Genomic DNA, 27215 nt, shown 5'->3' with positions numbered 1-27215 from the left:
TAGAAAGGACATGGCAAGAAGTCAAGATAAGGAACAAACAAGGGTGTAAGTGAAGACTGATTGCAGTGTATCCCCCGAGTAATCCATAAAGCAGGTAACACCCGATACCCTAGCACTGGGGACTCAGTGGCCAGCAAGTTCTGAGCAGCAGGCAGATTAAAGAGTCCATGAGCCACAGGTCACTGCGAAGCAGGTGACCTGCGTTATCCTCGTTTGAGTATGACACCACCAACAGCCTCGCTGACAGAGGAGAAACAGTGCCCCGGCGTTGCTGCCACCAGGTATATGTGTCATTGCCGTTGCTGTTGTTGCTACTGTTGGACGAATACCAACTAGCAAGCATGGAGCATTTGCTATGGACCAGCGCTGTGATAATTATTTTCACCTGTATCATCTTTTCAAATCCTCCCAAATCTAATAATCTATAATAATGATTATCCCTAGTTTATAGATGAGAGAACTGGCCCTTAGAGAGGGTCAGTAACTTATTCCAACCCGCAGAACCAGTCAGAATTGGGCCTGGGACTGGACCCCAGGTCCACCTAACCGCACAGCTCTGTGTGATAGTAGGGCTGAGAACAATGACAACAAATGCTCATTGAGCCTTGTTATGCCGGCACACGCCTGCTCTGGGCACCCCATTGTAAGGTGAAGAAACTGAGGCACTGGAGAGGTAAAGCGACTTACCCAGAGATGCACAGCAAATGAGCAAGAGAGGTAGGGTTCACACCCAGGGCGCCTGGCTTCTGAGTCTGTAATTCCTCCCACTCGCTCTACCCATTATGCGTACACTTTCTGTCTCCTCTCCCACTGTCCTTATTTTTTCCAGTACAAGGGAGGCAACTCTGCCGGTGTCTCAAACAGACCCTTCAACAGTTAGCCCAGAGCCTATCTTTTTATCTTTTTTAATGGGCATGCTGTGTGTGTTTATGTTTACCTTAGAGTTCATTTTCCCGCAATAACCTCTTTTTCCCATGGCAATAATACCACACCGTGCTAGTCAAATCAAGAAAATGCTGGTTTTGTTTGATGACTGGTATGTTGTCTGTGGGGCTGGCAAGGTAAGAAGGCTGGTGATATTTTATTTATTTGCAAGGATCTTCTAACCCATCTCTGTAGAAATCATATGTTGACCATATGGGCTCCCTGGCACATATGCAAGGTGGAGAAAAAGGAGAGCACGGGAAAACCGTGCGATTGTGAGTTAAATGTCCCGATGCCGACAGTGTCCTTGTTAAGGTCCTGAAAGGCTACTAAGCCTCATGCTACAGATAACACAGGAAACTGATACGGATGTGGGGAGGCTGTTTTCTGACAGGAATTTCTTGACAAACCCACCCACTGTGGGAAACTTCCAGTGTTTGGTATTTGGTGTGACCTAATGAATGAGTGAGCCCCACCTAGCTCATTGCAATGAGCACAAAGCCTGTGGGGGATGGGGTGGGGGAAGGAGACTGGTGCTTTCTGCTTCTATTTTGGACAGAAATGGCAGACTTCTTTAAAGCCTAATTTTTAAATCTTATATGCAGTTACAAATGCATCACCATTCCAGATGGATTTCATTGCCTAATCGACTGTTTTAAACCAAGGGCCTCTTTCTACTTACTTGCCACAGGACCGTCCCTTACCAGGATTTCAGAGGATTCAGAGGAAAGCTGCTCTGTACTGGTCACAAATACTCGTAGGATGAGATATTTAGGGGCAGGGTGGACAGGAGTGGGTTCGGAGCATTTCTGATTGAACATATTCAGTTACACATACAGAAATAAATGACACCAGAGCAGCAGCACCACCTTGCTACCTGACCTCGAGTAGGTACTTTCATTTCTTTGGGCCTCAGTTTCCTCATCTAGTAAAAGGGTGGGGGGCTTGGTAGAGTCCTTTAAGCCTTGCTGGTTCTGTGAGAGGTCTCTCTCTGGAGGTGCCACTCACACACTGCCACGGTGAGTGTCTCCTGATGTGATGGTCATTCCACAGGACAGGTCTAAGGCAGCTTCGCTTCACCTTGCGCGTTTCTGCAGGAGGTTCACCGTGGGCTTCAGGGGGCCTGGAAGAGCCACAGAGTGTGGCATACGCAGCCACTCGTGCCTTAGGGAGCCCTGATCTGACGTTCTCCTCTCCGAATTCCTTCGGCGGGGGTGGTGTAGTGGTGAATCCACTCAATGTGGAGCAGTGAGCCTTTAGACTAGGTTTCCCATGTCGTATGTGAGATGGGGGAAAATGTTTTTTAAAAATAAACGAACATCCCTGGCTGGTGTGACTCAGTAGACTGAGCATTGGCCTGTGAGCCTAAAGGTTGCCCGTTCAATTCCCAGTCAGGGGACATGCCTGAGATGCGGGCTGAGTCTCCCATTTGGGGTTGTACAAGGCAACCAATTGATGTTTCTGTCCCTCTCTTTCTCTCTCCCTTTCCCTCTCTCTAAAAATAAATAAATAAAAACTTTAATAAGTAAATAAGTATATTTATATATATTTAAAATAAATATATATTTAAATAAATATATATATAATGCAAGCATATGCTTATATAATGCATAAGCAAAGAAAAAAATACAGAGCACATTGAAATCATGATCCCACAGCTATTATTGCTTAGGGCAAGACTGAATTTATAGAGAAAGTAAGTTAATCCAAACACAATCACAACTAAATAATAAGTCGTGTCGAACGTGGTGCTGAGATGCAGCAGAGCGAGGGCTGAAGTTTGGGAAACACTGTTTCAGAGTTGGGGAGGGTTGGGGGAAGTAGTGATTCTTTCAAGTCACCAGGAAACAGTAGGGCCCTGGAAACATTTTTTTGGTCACATTTTTTTAAAAAATCTTTTTAGTTCAGTGTACCCTTGGAATAGACTTGTCCTCATAGAATTTTAAACATCAAAACGTCTCTGGAGCTGTTAACTCTGTTTTTATTTTTAAACAAATAGTGTCTGCAAGTTAGAAAGGAGAAATTAGTGCAGAAAGGGAGGGTTCGAGTCAAGGGAGAGAATCAGCCAGGGTCCACCCGGGCAGCACATTATGATAATATATACGGAACCAGCTGGACACTGAGCAAAGCTGACATTGTGTTGTCAGGGGCAGAATCGCCCATCAATTTCCAAGATAGGATTTGAGTTCAAGTGACAGAAAGAGCAGCAACTGTGCTGAACCTGATGCATGGGGGGAGGGGTGGAGCAGGCAGGAACCAGCCAGGCCTAAAAAGACAGGAAGCTCTGGTACCTCCGGAAGGGGGTGGCTCTGTTTTCTCATCTGGCTGCTACCCTTCCTTCTAACCTTAACATCTGTCAGCAAGATCCACCTGGGCCCTTGCGTGATGAGAGCCCACTGCAGGGGGAGCTTAGTGGTGCTAATTTTAACCCCCAAGGGAATGGAGTGTCTGCAACTGGAATGGGGGCCAGCTCAGCCTAGGAAACCAGATTCCACGGAGTCACTGCACTGAGGAAGCCCAGTGAGGGTGTAGTGGTGATTGTTATAGGCACTAGAACACCTCTCCACGTTTCAGCTACTCCACTTAGTTCTTAATCTCTTAAAAATTCTGATTGTTCTTCTTTCATCACTTGCTTATTCACCCATTCAGTCATTCATCTGTTTAACGTATATTTATTGACTGCCTGCTATATTAGACACAGGCATGCAGAGATGAACAGGGCAGGGACAGTTGTGGGCAATATGAGGTATATAGTCGTGTATGTGCCTATTTGTGTGTTGATGTTAAGCAAGTAATTGCACAGAATTGTGTGAAGTGCAGTGATGGTATACGCACTACAAAGGAGAAATACAGACTGCAAAGAGAGCTTCTTTTTTTAAGATTTTATTTATTTATTTTAGAGAGAGGGGAAGGGAGGGAGAAAGAGAAGGAAAGAAACATCAATGTGCGGTTGCCTCTCATGTGCCCCTTCCCTTGTTGGGGACCTGGCCTGCAACCCAGGCATGTGCCTAACTGGGAATCAAACTGGCAACCTTTTGGTTCGCAGGCCTGCACTCAATCCACTGAGCCACAACAGCCAGGGCTAAGAGGGCTTTAAAGAAGGGGCCTCGGCCAAGTCTGAAGAATCAGGAACATGTTTAAAATTTAAAATAAAAATGAATGCTACTTCATCAAGAAAGAAGGAAAGAGCTTTTTAGGCAGAGGAGAAAGCATGCCCAAAATTCCACGTGAGGACGAAATATTAGAAGCTCAGGAAGGGCTAAAGGGAAAGGTGTGTTAGGTCTGAGATCCATTTCTGAGAAGACAAATTTGGAAATTTCTCCTTGGTTGGTTTCTCTTTTACTTGGAAGTATGGATTCAATGGATCTTCTTAATCACAGGCTAACAGAACTCTTTGCTGATGAGTAAAATGCTAGCTTTCTAAGAGTGTCTTGAGTGATGATGGTTTTGCTCTTAAGAGAGCAGCTTTTGAGCATTTGCTGCCATCAGGTTCAGCTCTAAGCTCTTTCTATTATCTCTTTTAATGCTCTCAGCCACCATTGAAGGGCACCACTATTCTCTCCATTCAGCAAAGGAGGGAAACTGAGGCCATCCTTCAAAGATTTGGGTTTTTAAAAAATATATTTATTAATTTTTAGAGAAGGGGGAAGGGAGGGAGAAAGAGGGAGAGAAACATTAATGTGTGAGAGAGAAACATTGATCCACTGCCTCTCGTACGTGCCCCAACCAAGGAACAAACCCACAACCCAGGCATGCGCCCTGACTGGGAATCAAACCGGAGACCTTTCGCTTTGTGGAAGGATGCCCACCAACTGAGCCACACAGGTCAGGGCGAGGAGAGTTCATTTTTTTTTTTTTGCACCTGCAGTGTTTGGGCCTCCATGTTGCTGACATAGGGCGGCCATCACTACTGTTCTTTTCCACTGTTTAGTCAATGCTAATCCCCTCACACTGGACTTCAGGGGTGGAGAGAAATTCTCCTGCTATTTGATCATGTAATATAATTCCTGCTTCAATTGAAGCAAATTGACGACGTTACTCAAAGGCAAATTGAAAAGCCAGATCTGTGCTAAATCCCCAGGGATCGTTAGTTGGCATGTACAGTGATATACGGGAAGGTGCTTTTCTGGGTTAAGATAAAAAATCCTGGTATCACGTCACGCTATCGGGCACCCCATCTCAATCTCCCTGTGCCAGCCCTGCAACTTGAAATACTCAGTGGACAGAAATGAGACTTTGTAGAAATTAGGTGATCATCATTCTTATCAGATGAATGTGATGCCATCAGCATGAGTTTAGCATCCTCAGGAAAAAAAAAATAATAATAATAAGATTTACCTGGAGAGGAACAAGAGAAAGTCCAAGGCATGGATTGTAGGGGCTTTTCTGCCTGCCTGCCTGCCTGCCTGCCTTGCACAAGTTGTCTGGGAGATGACTTAGTAATTAAAATCCTGCTTAAACGCATGCTGCTGGGCGGTCATACCGAGGCCCTGACAGACATGGGAAGCCAGACGGTAATGAGAGAGGGACAAGTGAAACACAAAAGTAACACTCTTGAGCCCACAGGGCACAGAAATAGACCTGGATTGCCCAAATACTTTTCTGACTACTAAGCATGAAAGCAGAACCCAAGTACTAATATATTTTTATCCCAATCTGTGAAATTAATCAATATTTTATGGGCGAACATATGCTCCTGTGTTGCTGGCTTATTTAATAGACTGTTGTAATCAGCAGGACACCAGTTGTTCAAACCCACATTCGTCACTCGGAGTCCTGGGAGACGTGCGGCAGGAGAGCGCGGGGAGTTGGGGCACACGGACTGAGTCAAGCTTGGGGCCTCTTCTCAACACATCGGTTTCTTTCATCGACCTTGGGGCAAAGGAATAAAAATAATAAGAGAGGGGCCTGTGTAAAGTACCTACAAATAGCAGTAGACCTTGGCTGTTACTTAGAAGGCTGATTACAATTAACTTGGTTGGTACAAATTCAGACTTTTCTTTAATTCTTTATTCTTTGCCTACTTTAATTTGAGCACAGTTGAGAAGCTAGTAATACTGAGCACCTACTATGTGCTGGGCCCAAGGCAGATGGCTTTAGGGACAAGTGTGGGGTGGTGGGTCAGGGGAATATGTCTCAGCAGTTGCGATGTCACTTTTATCTTTTCATTGTAGAAGGGGAAAATGTAGTTTGGGTCATTTTTTGCTAAAATCTTGTGGATGAATCATCAAACCAGCTGTGCTCTTCCAGTAACCATTACGTGCAAGAAACGTTTAAAGTTGGCCTCAGATTCCTCTACCTTTCAACTTTGGCAAAATCTTAGAAACTCTTCTTGATTTGGTTAGCTAAAGCCTGTGGAATCCAACCTTTGTTGTTTCAAAGGGGAAAAAAAAGTTGGGGAAAATGTTATTAAGGAACTGTTTTATGATAACCTATTTAATCAGTAAACTTTTATTATTTTTTTATATGTGCAAAAGTCTGTAATGAATGCCATTGAGATGGAGAATGTCCAGATTGAAAATGAAAGTTAAGGGGAAGTGCCCTCCACTTTAAAAATGTAAGTTCTCGTAGTGCTGCTCTCCCTTGCGTTAGATGTTCAAAGTCTGGCTGTGTGTTCAGCAGCCCAACTTGTAACAATAGGAAAGCTGCTCTGCCTGGAAGTCTGGCAGTATTTTCAATATTCCTGTGTTTAAATTGGCACCTGTGGCATTACATTAGGATGCCAGTTTTTGAACTTGGAAATGGAAGAAGGTAGAGAGAGGTTTTACTATAATTCATACATGGGGCTGAGTCTTAGGGGGGAAATAACTTTACTTGGAAATAGAGTTGTAATATTCTGTAAAGTTAATAAATATCCACCCTCTATCTTGGGAATAAGGAATTGCACGACTAAGATTTTATGGGACTTTGGCTGTGTTTATGTGATTAAAGTGAATATTTTAGCCAAACTGAGCAGAAAATTTAAATAAATACCACGATTTAAAAGTAGTTTGGGCGTTTTAAATATTTGACTTTATCAACCAACATGGATTCTCAAAGTCTCAAGTTCAAGTGAGTCTCTGAGATCCAGTTACTTCATCAGTTAAGTAGAATTTAGAATAATATCTGCTTACCTACAACTCAGGGTTGATAATGAAGAATAATTGAGATAATGTTCGGGTAAGCCCTTTGAAACCTTAACAAACGATGCTAGTTAATTGTCAGGTACTGGTTAACTAGAGAGTGCTGTCCATCCAGTTTGTGAATGAATGAGGTCCCCACCTGCAAGGGAGTCATCCACAGTAGGGTTGATTTACACACACACACACACACACGCACACACGCTCAGCTATATACATAAACACATACATCCTCAGGGCGAAAGTTCAAGGAGAAGTTCAGTAAGTGACAGATGAATGGGAAAGACATGAAGAAGTTCACTGAGGAGGTAGTGTTCTGTAGATGGGGATGGAAAGAAACAGCTTCACACAGAAGACCAGTTTTTTTGCGAAGTACTGTGTGGGTGCAGGTGAGTGGTGTAACCTTCCTGAAGAAGAAATGGTGGAGACGTGCGGAGTGTGTTTGGAGACAGTGGATCTGGAGCGCCGTCTTCATCTTCTTCATTCTCTTTGTCCCCTTCTTCCCCTGCAACTTCCTGTCTTCTTCATTCCCTCTCCCATGTATTCATTGCACACTCCGCTCAGCTCTGTGCACACAGATTAACTCACGTGAACCTCACAACAACCTCATGAGGTGGGTTCTCTTATAATTATTATTTCCAATTGAAGTGATAGAAATGGAGGCTGAAGAACAGTAATTTGCCCAAGCCCCTAAGTGCTGAAGTTGGAGTGTAAGCTGAGGCCTCCTGTACCCCAGAGGCAAGGGCCGTAACTGCTGGCGAGCCCCACCTCCAGTTTGGGAGGGGTGGGGAATGAGGCTGGAAGGTAGACTTGGTCGCGTAGGCTAACGGGAAACACCAGAAAGCTTTGGAGCAGTTCAGTAACGTTTTGAAAGCTCACATCTGAGGAAGGATAATCTGGGTTTTGATATGTTGAGGGGACTTTGCACATAATTAAATCCAATAGTAAAATAAATCACAAACCGGTAAATGTGAGTGTTTGCCCTTTGCCGTCCAGATTGAACAGCCCAGAGCCCAAAGAGTAATTTTTGAGGAGGCTGAGTCAGTCCTCATGAAGTTCAAATGGAAGTGGAGTTCCCACTCTTTTTTTGTGACTGTCTGGATAGAGCTGATGATACACACGCTGGTGCTAGTGACATCACCAGTCATCACCACGGAAACATCTGTGTTCTGACAAACACTGGGGTGCAGCGTCACTGAACGTGTCAGGGAGGAGAGGAAACGGGCTCCGAAGGGTAAGGCTCTCCATAATAAGAGTTCACTCCACTACAACAGCAGGTGGGGCCACGGCCGCAGAGAGAAGTACAAGCGTTACTATTCTGAAAAGCACAACGCAAGGCATTGCACGCCGCGAAAGGTTGGGCAAGGTTGATTTTGAGATGCTGCTCACATTCAAAACACAGTTTCCTTAAAAAATCACTATCTATGCTGTCTTGCATGATGACAATAGAAATCCTTTAGGAGCAGGGAGCTCATCTCCCCAACTGCTTGTAGGAAATCTGCATAGCAGAAGGAGGCTGGCTGGGGACTTCTGTATTGTTCTAGGAGAGGCATTGAGCAATGAGAAGTAGAATCGGCAGTGCTTGTGGATTGTATTTATTATTTGATGAGTTAGTGACAGTATTAGTTATGTTGTTGCAGAAATTAATAATGCAAAGATGATTCCTGGCCCTCCAAAGATTTATCAAAATCGCACGTTGGTGAATTAGATCAGGACTGAATCCAGAGCTGAGCTATGTTTAGGTTTGGTTTGCATGGTGCTTAAAGAAGATATCTATTTGTTGCTTTATAATTAAAAAGGAAGAAATTTTATATGAAAATCTGGATTTGCAAATTCTGTTCATATTCACAAGAGCTTGTAGTGCTGGACCCACATTCTCAAATGGCAACAATTAGATCAAACGGAGAAGTCGAGTTGAGTTTGGGTGGGGCACATACTCTACATTAGCCACAGTCCCCACCTCTCCCATGGTGTTGCCCCTAGCTAGTTTTAGTTACTGCCTGGCCCTATGAGCCTTTGATTTTGTGATCGTTGCTAGTAATTATTCCTAGCAAAGTTCCTGGCATGTGGAGGGCACCCCATAAATGGTAGCTCTGATTATTCTTTATCAGTTACAGGCTCAGGTATTTAAACTTCACCCTTAGGTTAGCACTACCCAATAGAATTTCCAGTAACGATGGAAATGTTCTATCTCTGTTCTGCCCAATATAATAGTCACTCATCACATGTAGATATTAGCCACTTGAAATATGGGTAGTATGACTAAGAACATCATTTCTTAAAGCAATTTAATTATATAACTAAAAATTAGATTGTAATAGCTGCATGTGGCTAGTGGCTACCATATTGGGCAAAGCAGATTTGAGTGACCGTATTGAACATCCAGCCAGGTGTCCTTGTTTAGAACACCACGTGGAGAATAGACCCTGGGGCCGTGTGTGGGGGCATGTCATCTTACAAGAGATTGCTTCTAGCAATAGTGGGGCTCATCACGCAGTTTCACCTCCTCCCAGCAAGGCATCCTCCTCTTATTACCCAACTAGAGTTCTTGTCAATGTAAGCTACCAGAGCTGTATGTTTGCAAGATGTCAGCTGTCCATTCCTACCAGTAAGAAGTCACCTGAAGCTTGAATGGGAAGTTTCACTGCTCTCTGCTCCCAGACTGTCCAGTTAAGGGTGCTGCATAAATATAGGAACTTAGACCTGTGCGTGGGAAAGCCTAATTTTTTTTGGTGAGCTGCTTGATTAACCCTGTCATTCACGATAGTACAGAGCTGGGAGCCAGAGTAGTGACTGAGGGGACCATAGAATGGCGATGGAGGCCTCCCTAACTGCCAGAGGGATCCTGTGTTCTCAGAGCCAGGGCCCCATGGGCTGTCATCTCTGGTTTCCATCACAAGCATCCCTCGGTCACATCTAATGATCACAATGCCATAAACCAGTCACAAAGTAGGATTCTGAAAGATTCTTCTTTCATGCAACTTACTCATTCATTTGCATGTTATTTGGCTGAAAGCTTCTGACACTGACCTGCTTTGCTGAGCGCAGCAGTCAGAACCCTCCCTTCCTTCCTTTGTCACAGGGTTGGAAATCCCAGAACCATCTACCAGACGTCTACCTAACCCTATTGGTAACTTCCCAGCCTGTGCCCTGAAACATGCCCCAAGCCAACTTGTGCCGCTGATAAATAAGTGACTTCACTGCTTCTAGGCATATATGCACAGGAGGGCAAAACTAACATCAGCCTGTTTTATTCGAGATGAAGCTCTGAATTATAGACCTCCCCCCAAAAGGTCTCCTTAAAAAGCATAGAAAACTTAATGAAAATGATAGAAATTGCCATAGTAGCAAATTTTATAAAATGGGGGTCGGGGGGGTGGGAAGAGAACAAAATGCACATGAGTGTATTCTGCTTGGACCTGTCATCCAGTTAGAGTTACAGAGCCTCTATGCTCATAGTCAGATTCTGCAGAGAGGACCGGGCTCTCCTTTTCTGTCTCTATGGGCACACATCAGTGCAAACCCCTATTACCACAGCGAATCGAATGGGTCCCAGAATTCAACAGGAGCAGAAAGACAAAGCCCTCTAATAATAACAATAACCAAAGTAGGTTCTGCATACTGCGAAATTCCTTCTTAGGAAAATTCTTCACAAACATGTTTTCTAGAGAAAAGACCAAGCCGATATCAACTGAGACTAACTAATGAAATGTTCAATTCATTTGCATGCATCCTTGTTTTAATGCTGAATTTAGTTCAGCTCCAAGACCCAAGCAGGCTAACAAATTCGTGTTCAGATAGGAGAGAGGAACCTTGGCGAACAGATGGAGCAGAGTTCAGCATAGAGGTTTAATCCTATCAGGCCGATTCCTGTATGGCCATCTGGGTAATCCGGCACAAACATTCAAGGCCTGTTAAAAATACGACTTCAGCCAAGACGCGCGTCACAGATTTTCCACTAGACTTGTTCGCATTTGCCTTTATGATTTTTAGGCCTAGGAAGGTTGCTGGAGAATAAAGGCTTGCGTATTATTCCTTGAAGAGGCAGTGACTTTTTTTTTTTTTAACCCCCCAAATTGTTTCCTCTTATACAATCTTGAGTGTCCATTTTGGGAAAGTTATTTTCATTTCCCTTTTTTCCTTGGCTTTTATATCTAGAAATTTTCCTACAACAGGATAATAAGGAGAATTGGGATAAAAAGAATTTTGTGCATGAAAGTTCTCCATGTCAGGAAGAAGAGAGTTATTTACTTATTGTATAATCAGAGACAAGTGAATTTACTATTGTTGCAACAAATATCACAATTGGAGCCATGAATAATTCATTGCGGGGGTTCTCCCACCCTCCATGATAATTTCCCCCACTGTCTTGCCATGGTGTGGCTGACATGGAACAAGGGAGAGGAAAAAGAAAGAAAAAAAAAAGAAATGAGGCTGATGGTAATATATGTCATTGGCTGTCCTAGGGTTAATATCCCGTGCATTTTAATTTTGGATGTGGCAGATCAAACATGAGGTAGAGAACAAACAGTATATTCTTGCTTCCTTGTGTTATAAAATTTTGAACTTCCTAGGTGTTTTTAACAAACAGTTTTTTGCATATTATGAGACAATGCTGTGATGCATGTCATTAAATCAAAAAGCCGTCAACAAGTCTTTCAAGTGCAATTTAGAAGTTATAGGCACATCAAAATGTGAAGATTTTTCGTTGCTAAACTGTTAAATAAATGACCCTGTGTAGCGAACCTGCGCAGTTCTGTATGTCAGCTAGACAGACTCAGAAATCCAGAAGTCCGTGCCCCGGCGTGTTCGCTTCACAGTTGTTGCACCAGGGGTTCTGTTTCTCCCTTGCTCCGATGCCACATCCACTGATTGTTGAGGAGTTCTGCTAATTTGGAAGAGAATAAGAAAGCGACAAAACAAACAGGAAGTAGATACAATTTGGGCTTGGTCTATATTTAGCAAATGGCGTAATTAGGAACTTAGCTATTGCGCTAAGTTTAGATACACCTAGATACCCCCACCGGGGTGAGCCTGCCTTCACGCAGATGGGTGTTGGGTCTGCATTACTATCCCGTGACCAGGATTTTTCCCTTTTTCTTTGAGAGCCATTAATGCTGTCAAAGCAAAGGGCTTTCTTGCCAAGTGAAGTCACTTTGGAATAAAGAATTAAAAACACTTGAAATTCTTGATCTCCTCATTTAATATTTAATAGATTTAATTGCATCTGGTGTTGAGAAATCTCTATATCATGGCTTACATTTCTCTTCAAAATGACAAACACATCACACAGAGAGAGAGAGAGAGGGAGGGAGAGGGAGAGGGAGGGGTTCTTTTGCACAGATAATATATGATTCTTTGCCAAGTAATATCTAGATATGCTAGTGGATAGGGCAATAAATGCAGACCAATAACAAAACAAAACAAAATTAAAACCCTAATAAACAATAAAATGCTTAACTGCATAAAGCAATTACTGAAAAAGAAAAAGGAAGGCAGAAATAAATCTGGTAACTCACATTTGAACAAGAGCATAAATGTTGCAAAGACTGTTACCCCTTGAGTCAGGAAACTCTTTTGTTTTTTGTCTATAAGGGACGTTTTCACATGCTGGGGTGAGGGTTCAGGACAGGCATAATAGTTGGAGGGTGGGTGAACCCGGAACAGACTTGCCTCCAGTAGGTGGTGAAAGTGTGGAGGGGCCAGTCCTCACGTTGGGGCGAGCACTCTGCTTGTCCTGCTCCCTGGCCGGTAGCTGCGTAGTGGGCAGGGTCAGAGAATTGCAGGTGTTGGAGCTACTGAGCTGTGTGCAGTCAGGAAAGTCATTTCACGCAAAACAAACAAACAAAAAAAGCAAAAACCATTGTTCCCATTGAACAGGAAGAGCAGATATCTGTGTGCTGAGTCCAAGGGGGGGTGCTCTGTGTCCCCATTGTCTCTGGAACAGGTTGCTACTGAGTGCAACTGCACCAAAATCAAGTGGATACCAGGGAGAAAGGCCCGAGGTTTTATGGGGTCACAACTGTCCCATAGAAATGAGCTGAGCTCATGGGTTTCGCAACGTTTTCTGCCAAGTCTCAAAAGTTCGGGACAATAAAATTAAAGTCGACTCCTCATTTCTGAAAAGACTGCCATTAATATTCATTCCAGGCGAAGGAGAGCCTTAAGAAAACATTTCACTTTGGAAGGGCTGAGGCCAAACCCACCTTCTCAGTAAATTTCGCTGGCTGTGTTAGTGAGCTGGTGGATTGGAGGAAGTTCCTAGGAAAGTTTTACAATAAACTACATTATCCAGAATGATGAGACTATAGGGTATTCTAGTAAATAAATAAACTCTGGTTAATGGGGAAGTCATATTGATAATTATTATTTACTAGCAACTAGGGTACTATCTACCAGGCACAAAACACAAGTAGGCACTTGGTGCATTTCGCCCGAAGGCCACGAGGTGGGCACGAAGGGGAAGTGCCTTCGGGAGGGGAAAGGACTGCTGCAAGGTCACCCTGAGTGGCAGATGTGGAGTTTAAACAGCTGGTGCTGTTGCCCGTATCCCACTAGGATAGCTCTCTGGACGTTAAAATCAGCCTGACATAATTGCATCCTTCTGTCTTCACTCATGGCCATAAGGGCTGCTGCGGACATCTTCATGTCCACTGTAGGCACAGGTGAGCTGCTCTGCGGAAGTGTCCATTCATAGTGGGGTCCAGTTAACTGAAGGCTGGAAAGGAGTTTAACATACACCATGCACAATGGAAATGGACAATAACCTTATATTGACATTAGTGGCATTTCATCTTGAGATTTAGAATGGGATGAGAGCATTTCTAAATTTGTGCCTTTTCCCAATTGATTAAGTGTTGCTTCCCCAACGAATTTAAATACAGGAATGGAGAACAAAAGGGAAACAGTGTCTCTCTAATGAGGCTCCCGTAATGGGACATCAACTGTTGCAAAAGCCTCATTTGGGGGATAAAAGATGACAAATGCTGGACCTGCATCATCCACACAGCTCCCCCTAACAGGTGAGGTATTGATCACAGCACAAAGAGATTTCAGAGGCAAAAGTAAGAGCAGCCCCAGGACCCTGCTGATTGCTGCACACACCACTAATTCACCTCAATGGGCAGGCACCTCTGAGCTCAATTAACCCTTATTCCCAAGGCCGCCCATAAACCCCGAGGTAAACACGGTGCTCCCGGCCCTTGCTCTCTCCCATGAAATAGATCATTTCTATTGGAGGCTGAGGGGCGATTCCAGCTTATAAATTCACCTTGCTAATAAAGAGCCCTATGCTCCAATGCGAGTGAGCAGGCACTCGAATCTGTAACATTGATTCTGTAAATCAGAAAATGTTAAACTGCTGAGGGCATCTGTGATTTCTTCTGCCTTCCGTGGCTACTGGGAGGAAATACGTATGCTGTGGAGGTACAGCAGGTGACATCAGTGTCCCCTGGTGCAGTTGTCTGCGCACAGAACATTAGTTGTTAAATATGTACTGGAGGCTGAACGATTTCTTTCCTTGCCCCCCCCCCTTCCTTCTCTCTCTTTCCCTCACCACGACCATTGTTCAGAAGCAAATTGGAAATCTGGTAATTAGGCCCTGACTCACGGTGTAGTATTAGAGTCCCGAGCCAAAGTTCAACACCCTGAAATGAAATTTAAACCAATTAATCTGTTAGATTTTTATCGCTTGTCCGTGTTTTCTCAGCAATTCCCCCAGCACGTGGCCTTTGATCAACTCTCAAGCAAACGCTGAAATGTGTGCCTGCTGCTAGCAAGATGGGAATGACATTAACACGGTACTCATAAAACAATCAGAGCAGAGAGGCCCTCAAACAGACAGGGCAGAGTAATATTTAATAAAAGCGTGCACATAATCTTCAGAATTAGCATTTTGTGCCTTGCAGTACCTTTGGGAGAAGAGCTTTTATTTGTGGAGTGATCATTATTATAACAAAGAAGAGCTACCTAATAATTTCCACTTTAACTCTGCAATGTGCCAGGAGCGTTTCAGAGCCATTATGCTAAACTGTGGTGGGGTAATCATGTTATTGTCATAGTTTGAAGGAAGGAAAATCTCCTCTACTTTGGTGGCTGTTGGGGGTGGGGGGAGAAGTAAAAAAAAAAATAGAGGCAAAAATAAAAACGCCCAAACTTTTATTTTTAATGAGGTTTACAACCAGGAATTGGCTAGCAGTCCTTGTGGATACGTAGAAGTGTGAAAATTCATTGGTGAGGAAGAATCTTTTATTAAATCAAGATTTGGCTGGTAAAAGTGGTTTTATATTCAAACTCCCCCCCTCCCCCATTTCATAATATTTTCCTGAAGATAGAATTGTGTTGATTATTATACTCCTGGGCTGGACTGAATTCTTTTATAAGTCTTTTCACCTTCAAATTCCACTGAATACATCCGCTGTGACTACTCTGGAAGCTCTCTCTTCTTGTCTTACCTCTGAGTCTCTCTGGATATCCTGAGAGCAAGGAGAACAAGTCCTTGGTTGGGGCAGATAGATGTCTGAGCTTCCTCGGAGACAACTTACTGGAAAAGAAGGGGGAAGGAGAGGCTCAGGGTCTGTTATGCAGCGCAGTCTGGCTTTAAAAACAATGGGTCTCAATTTGCTTTAAAAAGTACAATCTTTACCTCTCACAGAATTAAATGCTCTGCTGTTACTTAATTTTTAATTATAATAATGCATTACCTTAATATATGCACACTGAAAAAATTCAAACGCTGCAGATGTCTATCGAGAAGAATTTAATCGTCGCCCTTCTCTGTCAGTCCCCCCAGTCCCGTTCCTTTGCACGTGGACCCTCTGACCACAGTGGGTGAACATCCTTCCGGACCTTCGTCTGTCACACCTGTTCACACGTAACTACACACACACATACTCACACACTAATGCACACACAGGCTCATAGATACCATTTTTTTTTAATATATTTATTGATTATGCTATTACAGTTGTCCCATTTCCCCCCCACTCCACTCCATCCTGCCCACCCCCGTCCCTCCCACATTCCCCCCCTATAGTTCATGTCCATAGGTCATACTTATAAGTTCTTTGGCTTCTACATTTACTACACTATTTTTACCCTCCCCCTGTCTATTTTCCACCTATCATCTATGCTACTTATTCTCTGTACCTTTCCCCCTCTCTCCCCCTCCCACTCCCTTAATGACAACCCTCATGTTCTAGTTGTTTGCCTAGTTTGCTCTCATTTTTGTTTTATGTGTGGCCATTAATAACTGTGAGTTTGCTGTCATTTTTACTGTTCCAATTTTTGATCTTCTTTTTCTTAGGTAACTCCCTTTAACATTTCATATAATAAGGGCTTGGTGATGATGAGCTTCTTTAACTTGACCTTATCTGAGAAGCACTTTATCTTCCCTTCCATTCTAAGTGATAGCTTTGCTGGATACAGTAATCTTGGATGTAGGTCCTTGCGTTTAATCTTGGGTAATGTAATTATGATGTGCCTTGGTGTGTTCCTCCTTGGGTCCAGCTTCTTTGGGACTCTCTGAGCTTCCTGGACTTCCCGGAAGTCTATTTCCTTTGCCAGATTAGGGAAGTTCTCCTTCATTATTTGTTCAAATAAGTTTTCAATTTTTTGTTCTTCCTCTTCTCCTTCTGGCACCCCTATAATTCGGATGTGGGAACGTTTCAAGGCGTCCGGGAGGTTCCTAAGCCTCTCCTCATTTTTCCAAGTTCTTGTTTCTTCATTCTTTTCTGCTTGGATGTTTGTTTCTTCCTTCTGGTCCACACCATTGATTTGAGTCCCAGTTTCCTTCTCATCACTATTGGTTCCCTGTACATTTTCCTTTGTTTCTCTTAGCATAGGCTTCATTTTTTCATCTGTTTTTCGAATAGATTCAACCAAGTCTGTGAGCATATTGATAACCAGTGCTTTGAACTGTGCATCCGATAGGTTGGCTATCTCTTCGTCGCTTAGTTGTATTTTTTCTGGAGCTTTGAAGTGTTCTGTCATTTGGGCCATTTTTTTTTGTTTGTTTGTCTTGGCGCGTCTGTTACTTTAAGGGGCGGAGCCTTAGGTGTTCACCGGGGCGGGGTAATGCTGGTCGCTGCGCTGTGACGCTGTACGTGGGGGAGGGGCCGAGTGGGAGCAATGGCGCCCGCCTCACTCTCCTCCGGATTTCAATCTTTCACTCCGATACCCACAATCAAACTGTGCCCCTTTGGTGCTGGTTCCCGAGTAAGTGGGCCTGTGCACACTCTAGGCCCCTGTGGGTCTCTCCAACAACCTCTTCTGTGAGGCTGGGAGTCTCTCCTGCTGCCGCCCCAACCCCCAGGGGCGCTTTCAATCAGAGATTTGAGGCTTTATTTCCCGGAGCTGGAGCCCTGGGTTGCACAGTCTGCTTTGTTGCCCGCCGTTCGTCAGGTTTATCTGTGGGCGAATTTGGTGCCGCCGCGCGCGGGGTGCTACCCGCTGCTCTGCCTGCCCCACTCTCCGCCACTCTGAGTCCGGCCCTCTCGGTTTATCTGCGCAGATGTGGGGCCGCAGGGTCTGCTAGTGCTCGGACTGCCTGCGCCATTTGTCCCACACTCCGCCAGTCTCAGTCCCGCCACAGCCGCGCGAGTCCTCTCCACCCCGGTGCCCGTCTCCACCCCTCCTACCAGTCTGGATGAATGGTTATTTTCTATTTTCTTGGTGTTGGTCCCCCTTGTTGTTCGATTCTCTGTCAGTTCTGGTTGTGCGAGGAGGCGCAGTGTGTCTACCTACGCCGCCATCTTGGTTCTCCAATCCATAGATACCATTTTTAACATAAACAGGGTCACACTCTCGATTACAAAGTGCTTTTTACCCCCTTCCTAATGTATTTTGACATCTTTCCATGTCTGTTTGTAGAATTTTTTCCTTCCGTTCCAATGACACTGCTAACATTCTATAGCACAGGTGGCAAACACAAGGCCTGCGGGCCAAATCTGGCCCTCCACCTTGTTTTATGCGGCCCGGCGCCTTGTTTCTACCTGGCAGCAGTGCTGAGCTCCTTGCCCCTAGTTAAGGAGTAGTTACATTGATATAGTCCTAAAATTACATTCGGCCCTTTGAAGGCAACCTCGGGGCTGATGTGGCCCCTGGTGAAAAAGAGTTTGACACCCCCGTGTGGTGTAGATGTACCAGAGCTTGCTTACTGAACCACTCCCCCGGGGGCCCCCAGACGGCTGGCTCTTTTACTGTCAGCACTGTTTTGAACAGTTGGGTACCTGTACTTTTGGTCATATTTGCAAGTATTTCCTGGGCTGCATTTAGTCTGGCAAATTTGTGACTCAGGTCAAAGTGCCAAATGGTCCTCTACGAGTTCAGCCTTACCCATAAACACTTTGGTTAGCTGACACATTTTATTGAATTAGTTGCCAACATTTAAAAACTGGGAAATTTTGCATAAAAATCTGGGCTCCCATCATCTTTTGAAAGATCAAAAGACCACAGTCTCCCTATTCCCACTCCCCCCCAACCTCAGCCTGGGTTTGTGCGGTGTTACCGATGGCTGGAGCTGAGACACCTTTAGATGGGGGCATAGTCAGCAGTTCACCAGCATCCTGTCATTTCCCATTGCTCCCTCACTTCTGGTGTCAGTGAGCGTCCCTCTCATGCTTGTTCTGAAACTCTGAGCTGCTTTAGTCATTTGTGTCTCTTGACGTGGCCTGTGTGGATCTGTGAGTTCTGAACACCTGCTCTTGGGTTGATCTTTACAAGTAGGCAAAGTGCCTTCTACCTTGTAGTATCGATATTTTAGAGTTCTTCATGTGGGAGGGCCATGCCACGCATTGTCTGATACTTAGCCTCCTGGCCCCCCAGGTCCTAAATGCCAGGAACATCTCTTCCTCATCCCCCTCTCTCAGTGGAGCAGCCCGTGATACCTTTACATATTTTCCAAACTTCCCAGTGGGCGAGTACGAGGGGGCTTCCTCCCAAGACAGCTACGACCTACAGATGTGTAAGAGCACCTGCTGAACCAGTTGAGCTCTAAACTTAGGAAGGAATAAGAACGGCACCTAGTCTCCAAGTAGGGATGGTAGGTGATGCTGAGCGGTGAGGCAGGATAAGTGAGAGGTGAGGTACGTCACTCTTTCCTTGGGGTACTCCCTTCAAGGATTTTTCCTCCAAAAATCTAATAGATAGTGTCATATATTGTCTCCTCGCCAAGTTATCTCCGGAAGCTTGCTGCCCTTTCTCTCCTCTGACCAGTTCTGACTAGTTGCCCATGGACCTTGTTTCCGGGCAGTTGCTCACAGAATCTGGAAACGTCATTCTCCGTAGGAAATACTTGACAGCACACACACACTCGTCCATGCCTTCTGAGGGAGGAGATGGAGTCTAACCAGCAGGTCTTGGCTCTGCTGCTGGGACATTTTTACCATAGGAGAGCCTCAAAGATACACCAGCACTCCCTCTGTCTCCTTTTCCACCATGATAAGGAACCCTGGAGGAAGGATACTTGTGTGATTTAAAAAAAAAAATTAAAAGAAATCCCCAAGCTAATACAGATATTAACACCAAGACTATTTTGTGGTTTATGAAAGTAATCACGGGGTCGGCATGCAATAATACCACTGGATTCCACACTTCCCCAGCAGGAAGGACCCTTTCAAGACCAGTTCAGTTAAACCAGCCTCCTCTTCTTCCCAGAAGTCTCCAGGGACGCAGCAAGGCCTTTCCTCCTCTACTCTAGCAGCCAAATATACTGAGTTGGACATTAAGAGTTAAGATTGCGAGACATTAACTAGAATGTTGCCAAACTGCTTTTATTCTAAGAATTTTATGCAGTTGTTAAATGTAGTTTGTTTATTTTTTTTTATAAATTGCTTGAAATCATAGATCATATTTTACCATTGGTTTGGAGTACTTGATTATGCATTTAAACCTGTTGACATTTAAGGAAAAGTTTTGTTTAAGAAAAAGTCCTATGCCCGGGAAACTTTGATCACCGCCTTCATGCATGTTAAAAATTGGACAAGGGTTTTCAAGTCATGAGTCATTTACATTGTCTTGATTAATTATTTTGTTTTGGGGAGAAGGTGGAGGAGAGAAAAGGCATGGGAACTGCCCAGTTTTCGTTGTAAATGGCACTCTATGAGTTCAGCCAACATGAAATGTTTTGTTTGAATATTTCCTAATTTCTCCATGCAATTTTATAAGATTAATTTGAATCAAAACCAAACTCATTCTCTTGTTGGTGTGGCGGCACGTGAGCAATGGTCCCGCTGGGCCGGGCTTCATATTTTCTTTCTTCTTGCAAAAGTTAACGCCTGACATTTTGCCAAATTTGACAAAGTCCAATAATTTTTTCGCCAGTTTTTCCCCCCATTAAAATGAACTGGTGCTCTTGTTGGCTTCAGTGCTTGGAAAGTCCGTCTTGGATACTTAATAAACCTTTTATTAAAGAGGAGAGTCTCATTTTCTCTCCTTGCACAGTACATTCCTTACTCTAGAATTTTGCTTTGGTCGTGGTCATAAAAGTAATCACGAGAAAAGCAGCGTGGCATCGTGGAGTTCAACATCCTCGGTGGGAGGAAGGTGCCCTCCTGGACATTTCAGAAACATAACCCTACAGCCACATTTATGCCCAGCAGTTCTCCTGAAAGTATACCATGCTCACTAGTCAACCACCTCCAGGCTGTTCGGAATTACAGTATTTGCAAATGACTTCCCATCTCCAAGGGCCATTTACAATGGAAAGGAAGAGACATGAAATTTTGAGAAAGTCGGTGCTAGGGGTTTTTTTATGCCTGGGAATGACACCAAAGCAAAGGTCATGGGACTCTGCGGTTCAGCCCTGACTATTTGCTTATGTAATTCACCCCAAGTGACCTGCATTCTTTGCATCTATAAAATGGGTCCCATAACATTTACTGAAAACAACGTAATGATTTTTAACAAGGAATGTTCTATGTTAGTGTTACAGACGGAAGGCATGGAGTAAGTACAATTTCTTGCTCATGCCTCGTCTCTTGTCTTACTTCCCATTGGACAGAGACAGTTACCTAAAAATCTGTGGGCTTTCTTTTCAGGATGTATATTTAATTATGAAGCAATTCTATAACGTTTCCAGTGTGTTCCAAAAAGTCATTCATGTTTCATTTTTAATGATCTTTATTTAGTCTTTTGTAAGTTAAATACTGCTTCTATGTTTCATTTCATAAGATTTCAGGTTTGAAAATGATTTGGGTAAAATACATGTCTCTCAATAGAAAGAATGAAAAGAATGCTTTTAAAACCTGAAATTGCACCCTTAGGTTTCAGGTCCTACCGCGGCCAGGAAATGCTAAGGTCTTGAGGGACTTTCTGTTAGTGAAAAGATAAAAGATTTTTTTTTCTTTTTCTCAAGTCTCCCATCATTAAAGTTTGATTCTAACAGCAGACTCCTTCTCTTTTTCATGTGTGTGGAAAAGCAGCTACTCCCTGTATCAAAGCCATCAGCCCGAGTGAAGGATGGACCACGGGAGGCGCAACTGTGATCATCATAGGGGACAATTTCTTTGATGGGTTACAGGTCATATTCGGTACCATGCTGGTCTGGAGTGAGGTAGGTGTTGTTGAAACATTAATATCTAATAGCTTGGTCTAGTTGAGGATACTGTCTACACTTGAATTTCTAATAGAGTGTGTAGAATTTAGTGGGCGCACTCTGGGTGGGCCGGCACCAGTCTCCAGAACTCTGGGAAGCTAGGAAAGATGGGTTGGGGGTACCAGAAGGCAACACTTCTTACTGGAATGACTTCTATCCTCTGCCCCATAAGCACTGGAAGAGTGTGTGTTTGGTCGCTTGTCCTGGTGGGCTTGTCCTGATGTGGAAGTCCTGTTGTGTATTGGGAGTCAGGAAGGAGATGCAAAATCACAAACCATATAGGAAAAGCCTCGTTCAAACACTAGCGAGGTAGTCACCTGTGGATATTTATAGGCGGAGTCTATTGTAGACACACCTTCAAGGAACTGCATTCAAATGACGATAATAATCTAGGCTCAGGTGGTTCTTGACTTAATGACTCTTCACCGGGAATTGGGTGACTTGTCAGGGGAACCTAGAAGAACCCAGGGCTTTTTCCAGACCCAGGAATTTACAGGTCTCAGGCACCTCAATGTGTGACTGCAGCCATATGAAAACGACCATCTACTCTCTGTGCAGTGCTTTCTAAGCACGCTGATCATCATTTCAACGTGGCCAGTTGACTTGTCTAGCAATAATCAAGTTAACTCAAGATTACAAAATGTAAACATGTCCATTATAGAGATGCCAGGGCAAAGTTGCCTTTGCTTTCTAAATTCTGAGTCTAGATTTCTTAGCATGCCCAGGACCCCTTCTCTTTCACCTCACCAAAGTGTAAAATACAAACAATATCAGGGCTACAAGGTATCATAGAGCCCAGTCATCCCACTCCATTTTCGAGTGGTCATATGAATCGCTAAGCTTTACGAGACTTACTCTGGGCTAGGCGGTGCGCTGAGCTCGTGACCTACACCATCTCCATCTTCTCCCAACACCACCAGGGACAGACTCTCAGCGTGTTTCTTTTCTTGATAAGGATCCTGAGGCTCAGAGACTCACAGGTACATGATCTGAAAGCAGCCCTCTGGGGCCCGTGGCGTGAACGTGACATGTATGTGGGCCACACACAAAGAAGTCAGTAGGAGAACCGGAGCTAGAACTCAGATTTTTTTTTTTTTTTAATTTCCATTTCTAGCAGTTGTCCTGCTGCTATGTATCCCATCCAGATATTTTATCTGGGCTTTCTCTGCGGAGGGGCCATCGAGACAAGCAGAGTTGAGACTGGGCCTGTGGATTATGTTCATCTTTCCAGAGCAGAGCCTGTCTTTCTTTGTCAGCCTGTGTATGCATGTCTCATGGCCAGTAACCACCCAGGCCAGCCCCGTCGCTCCCCTTGTGTTTCCCGTGCAGCCACCAGTGGTATGTGTTTGGCCAGAGAATCAAAGCTTTGGTCAAGCTGAATCAGGGATGGGCTTCCCAGTCCATCAGAATAATTGCTGACCAAGTTGGAACATCCAGGCAGGAAAGGTGGACTGAGCTCCCCCTGCCGACTGCACCCCATTCTCTGCTGGAGCCATTGGGTTGTAAAGTTAGAAGCATCCCACACAGGGCTTACTTTGCTGCCAGCCTGGTGTCTCCATCCCTGCCGAAGACAGCGGTTTTCACGAGCACGGCCTGCCCCAGGTCTCGCAGGCTCTATCTTCATCCCTTTCTCTCCATCGTTCTGCTCCTTATCGTGGGAATTGGAAGGGGAGGATGAATGAGTAGAAAGTAGACTTCTGGCTCCATGTCCTTTCAGGCAATGCAAGGTGTGAGGGAGAAGTGGGGCTCAGGTTGGCAGGAAGTCTAACTGACCCTCTGAGAATAAGGTGGGCTAGTCTGAAGCTTCTTTTAAAACTTTGGGCCAAAATACAAACTACAAACTACAAGAAACTTTGTACATGCCTTAGCCCGAGTACACTACACTGGCTGCCGAATGAGGTCTTCTGTCGTCAGGACATGTGACATGTGTCTCCACCTTGTCCCTAGTCAAGGTCGCACGGCTCCTCTCAGGCCCCCCAGGTTCTTGCCCTCTTTTGGGTACAGGTAAAGGAGGTTAAGTTCTAACTTGCATTTATTTCAATTGCTTTAAGGAACCTGTAACCCTATAACAAAATAGATATAGCTCATAGAAAAGAAAACCCCTTAAGATAATGCCTTTGTCCCCCTCTCTCCTCTGTCCCTACACTGTCACCGCCTTAATGTACACAGGGCCCTGATGATGAGTCCATGGGGTCCAGCTAGGAGGTGAGGCGGAGGGATGCATTCCCCCTCTTTGCCCGCCTGCTCCTCCCAAGCTGCTGTCATTTGTGGCTCTACCCTAAATCAGCTATGACCCTTTCCTGGTGGAAACCTACTCACAGTTTCCCCAAGTGATGGAGGAGATATAAACTCCCTGCCGCATTAGCCGTTAGGTGTCTGGGTGGAGGAGTTTAATTTGGGCTGTTTTCATCACAATAGTCCTGACAGAAAAATGTGCCTTGCAGAGGTGAACTTTTTTGTTAATATTCTAAACTATTTATATATTTAGATTTTCATATAAGCTATTTGATGCATAAGATTTTTTTTTCTCCCTTTTACTGCAGGGAGAGAATTTGGTACTGCTCCAAATTTTAAAAAAATCCATTATGTGCATAATGGTGGGAAATTAAGAAGTAGCCCAGCCCTGGCCAGGTGGCTCAGTTGGTGGGAGCATCATTCCGTACACCAAAGGTTGCGGGTTTGATCCCTGGTCAGGGCATGTGGGAGGCAATTGATTGATGTTTCTCTCTCTCTCTCTCTCTCTCTCTCTCTCTCTCTCAAGCCAGTAAATATATCCTCAGGCAAGGAAAGAAATAGCTCAAAGTTACTAAGGGTTTATTATGTACAGGCACCTTATGGGTATTACTTTACTTAATCCTCATGACAGCCCTGTGTTAGGTACTCTTAGTGCCATTTTACATATGGATAATCTGAGTGTCAGATTAAGAAACCCGCCTAACACCACACAGCCCAATAGTGCTAGAGATGGAATTTGTGCATTTTTACAAAGGGAATCAAAGCCTAGGTGAGTGAGAGAGCAAAAGGAATATTGAGAGAGGGAAGAACAGAGAGAGGGCAAGAAAACATGCATGATAACCCAGGTGGTCCAGCAGTAGTGATGGTAACAGTAGTAGCAAGTACCCTGTATTTTGGTAGGGGCAAAAAATATCAACCAATTTTTGGATCATTTCTCTAGGCTTCCATTGGGTAGAATGAGAACTTGATCCTGTGAATATAGGAGAAGATATTTATGAGAAACCTACAGAAAAATGCCGAGTATGACTAAGTTAGTGAACTTTAGTTCTTGCCAGGTACCATTTGGTACCGCTCTCATGCAAGCGTTCCAGCACCTGTTCAGTATGTTGTTCTCATTTTACTGACAAGGAGTGGAGGTTTGGGGAAGTTAAATACGCTGGTAGTTCCCCGGTCATAGAGATGGGATTTGAACCCCGGTAGTCCAACTCTAGGACTCAGCTTACTGACTGTCCGTGACTTAGCCTCTGCCAAAATATGGCCCAAAAATTTTACTACACCAGACTCGTGTGTAAGGCCCACCACAGCATCAATGCCTTGTGCTGGGGTGTCTTCACAGTTACTGTCGCCTTCTAAAATAATGTGGACTCGGCATAGAGAGAATCAGAGAGGTGGAAGAAATCCCTCCATTTTCTAGTTCCGTATGTGTGTGGTTGGAGCCACTGCTTGTAGGAGGATCTCATCCTTAGGAAGGTCATGTGCCTTGTATTGTGGGCAGAAGACAGCCTCTTCCTTTGTCTTCAAAAGTGACTTCCAGCAAGACAGTTAACCTGTTTGGACCTCATTGCTAGAGTAAGACCGCTATGTATTTGAAATCTTTGTCTTCTAGTCATGTGGTTCCTGAGGTCATGCCACCTCTAAAACCTAGGTCTTCGTCTTCCAACTTTAAATAAACTTTTGTCTCTTCTCCCTTTTCTCACTCTGTAGCTGAGAGCACTTGGGAAACAGACTGGTGGGCCAGGACAGGCAGACAACATTTTACATTAGCAGCTGATGCTATTATTTGGAGGGTTTTGTTTTGTTTTGCTTGCTTCCTAAAGAATTTTTAAAAGAGCCAAAGAAAATAGGGCTGGCCTAATTGAACCTCATCTGTGCTCTTCCTCTACCAGCCCAATCTTTTGCAAATGAGTAGCTCAGCTTATCTCCCTGATTGTCTCCTGAGAGTGGGGAAGAGGTAGGGTGGAACCCCAATGCTCCTAAGTCAGGGCTGCCTCCTTCGAGCTCCCCCGTTTGGGGCGGACACTTGGCTTTCCTGTGAATTTGGTTTGCCATCTTTGTTACTTTTCCTTCATTGTTTCTTGCCCTTTCTCCTTTCTTTCTTTTTTAAAAAGCAGCTTATTTTATTGATACTTTTATGTTCATCCTGCCTTACACCAAAGACTTTAAAAAATCTGTAGATTTTTATGCAGAAACCCAAGAAAACCATTGGGGTTATGTACTAATTTTTCATGTGAATTGAGTATTTTCTTGATCAGAGAGGTACTTGGTTGTTTTTGATTTCCTACCAACATGTGATTTGGTAGAGGAAGGGGCTCCTGCTAGTAGTTTGTAAAAATAATCATTATTTTCATATCTCCTTCTGAATTCCTCTAATTTCTCCACAATGACTACTGGCTGCCTTGCCTGCTAGGTGTCTAGCACTGGGATAGGTATGGATTACAATTAAGCTTTGTGGGATCTGGCATTCTATTTGGGAAAACAACTTGCTCCCATGAAACAAATTAGAGAGTTTCATAGTATGTTTACATAATCCAGGTTTAAAATTGCAGTTGCAAATTTGAGGCAAGATTCTAGGAGGCCAAGTGAGCGGTATACTCCAAAGTAGACTATTTGAATAACCAATTAAGCTTCCTGTTACATACGGAGGGATCTCTGTGCTAGGCGTTCTAGGACCTCACAACCCTTTCATTTAATCACTGAAGTCTCTGGGAGAATTTATGACGTTTAAGGTATTTAAGCTGCCTGTGAGGAAAGTACAGAGGTGGAATTGGCGAGGAGTGGAGCGTGGAGAGAACTGCAGACAGACAGTCATCCGAGCAGAGCAGAGGCCAAGATTGCCTTGGGTAGCAGTGGGCAAGGAGCCAGGCCACCTGGTTATTACCTTAGGTCCTTTCATTGCCCAATCAGAGCAACTAGATTTTACTCAGTGTTGGTCATTGGGCCTCAGTTTCCCCATCTACAAGCAAGGGACTTAGACTAAATCCTGTTTAAAATCAGCTACAATTCTAGTAATTCTTTTTATCATGAGTTGACTCCCTTGAGAATCCTCCCAAGCGTAAGAGTGGGGAGTAGCTTCTCTTCTTCCATTATTGTTCTTCACTTTTAGAGCACACTTGCAATATGCAAATATCATGTCTATTTGCAAAAGGATTCTTTGAACTTCATCAAAACCATTTAATTAGCCACAAAATTGGCTTTCCCTATCGATAAGTCTTTAGTCAATATTTTTCCCCTGTACACTTGAGATTCTGCTATCTGATATAAACCTGAGACTTATACCACGATGTTGCTACAATTCATCTTCCAGATAGTTTTTTGGGATATCAATAGGTATGAGAGACGAGGGA

The 27215-nt window shown here is 44.1% G+C and overlaps 1 protein-coding gene across 8 annotated transcripts in view; it reads left to right on the top strand.

Annotated features, from left to right (window-relative positions):
* EBF1 (EBF transcription factor 1) overlaps positions 1–27215 on the top strand; it is a 381178-nt gene that overhangs the window by 259576 nt on the left and 94387 nt on the right. For 4 of the 8 annotated variants that reach the window (XM_053927370.2, XM_053927368.2, XM_053927374.2 and 1 more), the window contains exon 9: positions 21464–21594. In XM_053927370.2, the coding sequence (XP_053783345.1) occupies positions 21464–21594 (131 nt within the window). Of the gene's footprint in view, positions 1–21460; positions 21595–27215 lie in introns of all 8 variants that reach the window. The other 4 variants (XM_053927369.2, XM_053927367.2, XM_053927373.2 and 1 more) reach the window with 1 other exon arrangement.

This window comes from Desmodus rotundus, chromosome 6 (genome assembly GCF_022682495.2).
Source record: "Desmodus rotundus isolate HL8 chromosome 6, HLdesRot8A.1, whole genome shotgun sequence".
Lineage (NCBI taxonomy): Eukaryota > Metazoa > Chordata > Mammalia > Chiroptera > Phyllostomidae > Desmodus > Desmodus rotundus.
The sequence above is the reverse complement of the archived record's forward strand: the minus strand, read 5'-3'. Positions and strand labels throughout refer to the sequence as shown.